This window comes from Stegastes partitus, unplaced genomic scaffold (genome assembly GCF_000690725.1).
Source record: "Stegastes partitus isolate 25-593 unplaced genomic scaffold, Stegastes_partitus-1.0.2 Scaffold1146, whole genome shotgun sequence".
Classification (NCBI taxonomy): Eukaryota; Metazoa; Chordata; class Actinopteri; family Pomacentridae; genus Stegastes; species Stegastes partitus.
This window is the reverse complement of record NW_007578877.1, coordinates 87,498-96,105: the sequence shown is the minus strand read 5'-3', so window position 1 is coordinate 96,105 and position 8,608 is coordinate 87,498. Positions and strand designations below refer to the sequence as shown.

The 8,608-nt window shown below is 43.2% G+C and overlaps 1 protein-coding gene across 1 annotated transcript in view; it reads left to right on the top strand.

Annotated features, from left to right (window-relative positions):
• Positions 1-8,608, top strand: part of mipol1 (mirror-image polydactyly 1) — a 48,024-nt gene that overhangs the window by 38,196 nt on the left and 1,220 nt on the right. Inside the window, exon 9 of the mRNA XM_008296680.1 lies at positions 4,404-4,622. Coding sequence (XP_008294902.1) covers positions 4,404-4,622 — 219 coding nt within the window. The remainder of the gene's footprint in view (positions 1-4,403; positions 4,623-8,608) is intronic.

Below are 8,608 nucleotides of genomic sequence, written 5' to 3'. Positions count from 1 at the left end.
TGTGAAACAGAGAAAATCAGGGATTTAATCATGGATCTTCAATTAAAGGATGTTTCTGATGCATTTTATGAATGTTTACAGAGTGAACAACGGTTTCCATCATCACTGAGACATGTAGAGGCACTAGATTACTGATACGTCTACATTTGTAAAGTTTTCTCTGGTGAATGATCAGAGAAACAGAAGAAGGTTGTTATGTAGAGCTTTTTGTCCATTATACTAGACGCTATGTTTGACAGAGACACAAAACATCATCACAAACACACCATCCTCACCATGAAGCACGGTGGTGGCAGCATCATGATGTTTTTTGTGACACCTGGAAGGATGTAAAACTGATCTGGTTGGTCATTTTGTATTTTGTTTTTCTTGTTTTGTTTCTATTTTTTGTTGTTTTGTGCTCCACTTTGTCATTTCTTTCCCTTTTGTCATTTTGCATCTGTTTTGAGTCTTTGGGACAGTTTGTTTCTTGTTGTGGTCATTCTTTTTGTTGTTTTTGCTGCTTTGCATCTCTTTTCCTGTTTCGTGCCTCATTTTTCTTGTTTTGTGTCTTGTTTTATTCCTTTAGTGTGACGTTTTGTTTGTTTTACATGTTTTTGGGGCAGTTTTGTCTCTTTCTGACATGAAACTATGACACATCCCATAATCCTGATGCTCAGAATTGGTTGTGGAAAAAATGATCCAAAACCCAGTTTATTCTTTAAACTGAGACACCTGGATGGATGTAGAACTGATCTGGTGTCAGTTTCTACCAGAACTCAGATGTGTTCCTCCTCCTAAATGTCATGTGTCTATCTGCTGTACTGATGAAGTTCTGAGGCTCAGAAATGATGGAAGAAGTCCATTAAAGTGATAAATGTGGACCCTCCTCTGTGTACTTGAAGGACCTGGACCTCTGGAACATTCACAGTATGAAGGTAGAACTCTGGTCATTAGATAAAGTTACTGGAGATAAACAACCAGATGTTCTAAGGAGGTTAGATTTGATTGAATATAAATGAAATAACCCATAAAGTAGTTCCGCTAAAAGATTTTTAAAAAATTGTGAAAATTCCCGTTTTTTTGTTTTTGTTTTTTTTTTAAATAATAAATCCCCTTGAAATCTTTAGAAATTCTAAGAACAATAAATGTATTAAAGCAAATGTGTCCATCATGTGTCCATTGTGTTTTGACTTTGAAAGACGTTGTCTCTTCTTCTACGGCGATTTAACGGCACCGTGAGGAGAATCAGCGCCGCCTGCTGTTAATGTGATGAACTCCGATTCAATGAAGCAGCAGAAACAGGCTCGTGTTCTGCTTTAGTTAAAATTCAGTTCAGACTAAAGTACAGAAGGATGGAGGACGGCTGTTTGCTCAGCGGCGCCTTTTGTGTTCAGTTTGGACCAATCAGCTGAGAGACGACGAGGTGGACAAACACAGGACTGCTGACCTCTGATCTGCTCGCGTCCTCCTCTGACTCATTTTTAGACGAAGTTCTGATGCTTTTCTTTGCTTCTACGCCTGAGAAGTAACTGAAATAATCTTTACTTTATGCAAGGAGCTTCTCATCAAGATAAAAAATCCAAGAGGTGACTATTGAACCAAACAATAAAGACAGAGACCGTCTGCGACGCGATCAGAAGGAATCAGAGAGTTTAGGTTCAGTCCGATGCATCGAGGTCTTTAATCTGTATGTGCAGATTACTCTGATTCCAAAATGGGCGGCGCACATGTGATCAGAGAGGAATATTAATAAACCTGCAGAACAGCAAACAACATGTAAATAAATGGAAGATAAAGAGGCAGATTAAAGCATCAGAGAGGTTCTGAGCAGGTTCTGGTGTTCTGAGTCCAGCTCAGCGTTCAGCAGCTGCAGCAGAATAAAGATGAACAGAGTCCACGCTGACCAAACTGTGTCTCTCCATAAATCATCAGGATTGATGCCGAACGCCTGCAGAGACGCCGGGGGAGATGGGGGACGGCGAGGGGGGGAGGCTGGGTTTTGGTTTGATTTCAGTGTTTTTTTGGAGGAAACAAAAACTCCCGTCTGCTGTTATTTCTCTTTGCCGCTCAGAGATTTGTTTCGATTTTGCTCCATAAGACGCTTTTATCTGTGTGTTTACAGCTTTATTTGTGTCTCTGTGAGGACAGCTGCAGTCAGGACGTTTAGTCTTCAGGCTGCAAGTCAGAACCGGGTCACGTTCAGGGTCAGAAAGAGGAACTGAAAAAACATCAGCTGGTCAAAGTGTCGCCAGTAATCAGCCGACAGAACCCATCAGAACTGATTATTTCTGTGTTTGAACGATGAAAACGAAACTGATCAGGATCAGACTGTCAAAAACCACAAAACTCTGACTGGACCTTGGTTGCGATTCAGTAACTCTCCTGTTTAAAGACTCACTGTGTTACATGTTTCCAGGGTTCTGGTTCTGAGTGGTGGTACCAAAGTGTTGCTCAAGAAATCTACAATTTCTCTGCTGTGAAGGTTTTTAGAAACGTAAACGGAAAGTTTCCTGTCAGGTCCCTGTTGGTTCTGATCAAAACTCATCTCTCCTGGTCTCCACAGGTCCCCGCTGATGCCTGGGTACTGTTCTGACTCTCTGGTTCTAATGTTACTTGTTCTTTCTGGGTCTCTGGTTTGGGCCTGGGTCCCTGGTTGTGCTCTTGGTGTCTGGGACTAGCCCATATTCTGCTCTGGTTGTAGTTGTCTGTATCTGTGGATCTGGTTCTGTTCTAATTTTTGGTGTCTGCTCTGAGTGTCTGGTTCTGGTCTGGGTCTCCTTTTCTAGACTGGGTCACTTGATCTAGGCTCTGGTTCTTGTCTGGGTCATTGGTTCTCTTCTTGGCCTCTGTGGTTTCTTTGGGTCTCTGGGTGTGGTCCTGGTCTGGGTCTCTTGTTTTTGTCTGAGTTTGTGGTCCTGGTTTGCCTCTCTAGTTCTGTTCTGGATCTAATTCTGTTCCGTGGCTGCTCTTGGTCTCTGGGTCTGGTTCTGCTCTGGGTCTTCTTGGTCTCTGGTACCAGTCTGCACCTCTGGGTCTGGGTCTCTGGTCCTGGTCTGTTTCTGTGGGTCTTTATTTGGTTCTCATGTTGGCCTCTGGTTCTAGTCTCAGTCTCTTATTTCAGCTGTTGTCTAAGTCCTGGTATTGGTCTTTGTGTTTGGTTCTTTTTCTGGGTCTCTTGTTTTTGTCTGGGTCTCTGGTCCTGGTCTGTTTCTGTGGGTCTTTCTTTGGTTCGCTTGGTGGCCTTTGGTCCTGTTGTGGCTCCCTAGTTCTGGTCTGAGTTGTTTGCTGGAGGATCAGTTGACCGCAGCAGGTTGACAGATGTGGATCAGGTGGTTTTATTGTGTCAAACATATGTTTTTGATTGAAGGTGGATCTGCAGCAGGTTGGATCAGGACGACCATTGACATCTGACCTCTGACCTTTGACCTTTGACCTCTAGTCAGGTCAAACACTCGTCTTTCTTTTTGTGTTTGTCGCTGCTCAGTTTCTTATCGGTGACTCTGGTTCAATCTGATGCCGGTAGAGCGTAGACTGCGGTGGGTTGTTCTTCCGTCTGGAGTCCAGTTCTCGCTGCTTCTGTTTTCATTTCACTCATGTGACCGTTTTCTGTGAATTTAAAGGAGAAATTCAAACAGGGGAGTAGTTTACCGAAGAGGACAACGTCTGAGTTTATGTGGAGGTAAACGTTATCCTGTCCGTCTGCTCTGTTTGCCTTTAATTAGCCTGAATCCCCCCTCAGTGCCTATCAATATCCCAGCTGATCGATTACCTATCAGCTCAGATCTCAGGCTTCTGATCAGTTTCCATCCACAGGGTCTCTGCTGTTCCTGCACAGTTACTGAAAGTCTTAAATCCGCTTTTCTAAAAGTCTAAAATTCATTTGCTTAAAAAGCTTCAATTCAGTTTCTAAAATCTGTTTCTGTAAGTTTTAAATTCAGTTTCCACAAGGACAAAAAATCGTGTCTGTAAGTCTTATAATCACTTTGAACGATTTAAATTGATTGTGAAAGTCTTTACAAATTCGGTTTCTGAAAGTCTTAAATTAAGTTTTCCAAAGTCAAAATATTAGTTTTGAAAGGTTTTATGTATGTATTTATGTATTTATTAGCTTTTGTTGTTGTTTGTGTTTTTAAATAATCTATTTTTATGTTTTGTTTTTCTTTTCTTTTCCACCTTCAACAGGAGGAAAAGCTTCTTTATTTTTTTCCTTTTTGTTTTTTTATTATTCAAACGCAGATAAATAAAAATGTGGCTTGTGTTTTATGTCCGAATGCGTCATCTGTCCTCCATAGACCGTCCCTCATACTTCTCAGCATGCATTGTGAGACTTCAGGCTTTAAACTCAGACAGTTATCAGTTGGATTGAAACTCCAAAGTAAAAACAAGAAGTAATAAACTTCTTTGCTGTCTTCCTCTCTCAGCTCTCAGGACCTCGCCCCTCCCTCACAGCCCTCATCGCAAGATGACAGAGCCCCGCCCCCTACCCAGGTGGAGTCGCAGCAGACCCCGCCCCCTCAGTCCCCGCCCCCTCAGTCCCTGCTGATCCAACTGCAGCAAATGTCCAAGGAGAAGCAGAGCGTGGAGGCGGAGCTTCAGCGGTGCCAGCAGGCGGAGCGGGAGGCCAGCGAGAGAGTCCGCAGGTGAGTCTGATGTTATGTGTTTACTCCACGACATCATCATTCACCTGACGACCAATCAGAGGCCAGATCAGCTGATTGGCTGCTGTTTCTCTTGTGAAGTAAAGTAAGGGAGGAATAAATACAAATTAAAGTTGCTCTAAGAACAAACAGTTGAAGAAAATCTGATTCTAAAATCGGGTTTTTTGCATTCAGGTTCATTCAAAATTAACATGTCAGAGATACGATCAGAGGTCGACCACATACATGTTTAAAAGTCATCTTTAGCCATTTAAAAACCTCTGAGACCTGCAGTTAATCAGTGAAAGGAAGATTGTATTTTTGTTACCTTGTCTTTAAAGAGTACAACAACAGGAGGGAGTCGTCTGCATAGAGACGCATCCAACCCACAACCCACTTCACACCTGTGTCAACCTATATGAAAATCTGTAAAGTCTAAAGTCAGGACCTATAAACAGCAGCAGATTGTAGCAGATGTTGTGTTGTTCAATCATACTGTTAAAAATACAAAGAACACGCACACTGCACAGTCTGTGATTGACACCGAGGAGGCAGCGTCTGGTGTGTGTGATGCATATTTTTAAGTCCAAACTGCAGCAAATGAATAATAATAAGAATAATAACAATAATAATTAAAGTATCCAATGTATATGTTTGACCACTTTATAGCTCTGCAATAATTTAAGGAGAAAAAAGAAAGTATTTCTGCATTCAGACTGTTCCTTAATGTTCTGTAGGTGTTCAAGAACCTTGTTGTAAAGCTCCAGTAGGACACTGTCTAAATGTAGTGTTTGAGTTTAGGATGCACTGGGGCTCCAACAGATGGAGAAAACCTGTGTTCTCTACATGATGTCAGAAAATGTACCATAGACCAGCTGTAGTACCTGCTTGTTCCACCAGGTGGAGCCTCTTACTGTTTAATACTGTAGAGATCAGAGGAGACGTCACTCAGACTACAGTTCATGTTGGCAGCAGAGAACATTGCGGGAGTTTAGCTAGCAACTTCTGCAACTTCTAGACTTCCGTGAAGGTGAATGACCTCCAACCAGAGCTCATGTGTTTCAGACAAACAGTAACCAACCAGGATAATGTTTCTACAGTGGCAGATGTAACAAAGCCTTCCTTCAGCCCGAATCAGGTGTCTGTTGACAAAAATATCACATAAACATTCTCTCTGTTCACTTTATCTCATCAATGAATTGATAATTGATTGATAATACTGCCAAATATTAGTTAAGGAAATTGTTCAACCTAAAGGGTTGCAATCGGTTTCTTGTAGAGATGTCCCAAACTGAATCCTAAAATCAGAATTAGGGATGATCACAGAGAGAATAAAGTCATCAGTGTCACCACAAACCTGTAACCAATACTTAGATGTAAACAGAAGCTTCAATAACAAGTAAGGTGTTCCACTGGGGCACCGGACGGTTGTTCTAGTTTATCACAGCTTAAATTAATGCTTGTTCGCTGACCTGTGTACAATAAGCCTCTAATGCTGTCTTCACACCAGACACCAAATCATCACAATATTCACGCGTATTTGGACGCGCGTATGCACTGAGTTTAATGGCTTCATTCGTGCAAATAAACTCGCTCCATTCGCTCATCAAACATCACATCATTCACACGTCCACCAGGAATTTCTGCCCATTTCCTGCCATTTTCCAGTGTGCTATCATCAAACATGGTTGTGCTCGACAACACTGGTGCTTTGTATCTGCTGTGGAAGGCCCAGAAACGGCAGAGATCCAGGCACCACCGATCCTCCAGAGATGCACACAGCTCAGGGAATTCCACCACCTTCTCCAGGAGCTGCGTCTGGATGACGTCCGCTTCCAGTGCTATTTTCAGCTGACCCGAACCCAGTTTGACAACCTGTTTTAACAACCCAGAGCGGATCGGTACCAGGATATCCCTCCAGGATACCAGAATACGTCACCAGAGGATCTCAACGCTGATTGGCCTCGGTGGCGTGAATGCTTGCTTGAGTTCAGATTTTTCAACTTGCGCGAATGAAGCGTCCAACTCAAATTCACGTCATTCGTGCATTTAACGCAGCGAGATTTGTGTCATTTGCGCAAATAACTCATAAAAATTTGCGTCATTCGTGCTGCAGGGTGTGTGCTCGCGTCTAATCGCGTCTTCACATTGACTTTACATGTAAATCATTGGTGCGAATGATTTTACTCGCGCCTGGTGTGAACACAGCATGATTTCTGCCACAGTGCTCCTTTACTAGCTAAAGTCCCACAATGCTCTGTGTTCATTATCAGTGAAAATTATATCGGGCAGTTACGAAATATTAAATTACGAGTGGATCGGATTGGGAACACCAAACAAAAACCTGACTGGGACATTCGTGGCTGGCTTCTCACCAGAAAAAAAACATTTTCACTGTTTTCTGTGAATTTTGAAAACAACTGGTTGATTCAGAGAAAATGAGAAAAACCATGAGAATTTATTCCACTTTTAACTGTGTGTTTGAAATATCTGTGGACGGTCTGACCTCCTCAGACCCCTGCCGACTGTTCAGTTAAAGGCTTTCAGGGGGAAACGTCACTGTGCGGTTAAACAAGCGCTCTCCTGCCATCGGAAACATGTTGCAGAGTCTAACAGCAGCCATCAGACTCTCTGCGAGGCGTTCAAAGGCCGGTTAAGCGTGTGGGACTAAGAAGATTTGGTGGTGATGATTCATATTCAGCGGGCATCGGAGTGAGTGTCTCTGCCGCCGAGTTGATCAGGAAGAATTAATCCATCAGATTTCGACTCACACAGGATGACGGTCTGATGCTGAATAACGTGACTTCTTCTTCTGCTGCTTCTCATCTCATCAGCCTGAAGATGAAGGGATGAGATTCATGATGAAAACAGCTTAAGTCGTCCGTCTGCGTCCCGCGCCGTCCTCCTGGGCTCAAACCCGCGGCTTTCTGCTCTAATTTGGCTGCCAGTGGGGGGGCAGCCGACTCTGAAGAGCCTCCCAAGTTTCTGAATAGTGGAGAGAGGAATATTTGCTCTCCGAGGGGGGGTGGTGATAAAAATCTGCTGGTTATTAGAGACGGGAAGTTTAATTTGATTTGGAGAGAGAGAGGAAGAGGCAGAGAGAGCCTCACCGAGTGTTAGAAAGTCATCCAGGGTCAGTTTTCCAACTCCTCATTCATTTCAGCTTCCCCTCACTTTACTTTTTCTCTGTCTGCACTCAGCCTGATAATTTTCTCCTGAGAGTCAGAAACTCATCTCCAACCGGTTTGCAGTCGCAATGATCAAGGCACGTCCGTCAAAACCTGGTGACTGCAGGGAAATACTGCAGCTGGAAACTCAATTCAGCAGCTGGAAACACGTCACTGCAAATCTAAACTCAACTCAAAAGCTGGAAAGATGAATCTGCAGTTGGAAACATGTCACTGCGGCTTGAAACTTCACTTTGCAGTTTTAAGCTTGACTCTGCAGCTGGAAAGATGAATCTGCAGTCGGAGATGCATCACTGTAACCAGAGAATGATTCTGCAGCTTCAATTTCGATTTTGCAGCGAGAAACTGGAATCTGCAGCTGGAAACACATCCCCCCAGCCAGAAACACATCACTGCAGCATTAAACTCGACTCTGCAGCTTGTCACTGCTTGAAAATGAGTTCCTGTGATTTCATGCTTTGTCACTGTGACTAAAAGTGCAAATGCAAACCTGTCAGGACTTTAAATGTCGTACCTGCAGGTCAGAACAGGTCAGATGGTTACTTGAATGTGACTCTTCAGTAGAAACCTGGTTGTTGTCGGAGGAGAAGTCTGAATGTCAGAAATGCAACAAACTCTCTGCAACTTGATTTTTTCTACATCTTCTAGCAATGTAGGTAGAATAGCTGAAACTGACTCACTGAGACCAGATAAGACTGGCTGAGACCAGCTAAGACCAGATAACACCATATGAGACCAGATAAGACTGACTGAGACCAGATAAGACCGACTGAGACCAGATAAGACTGACTGAGACCAACT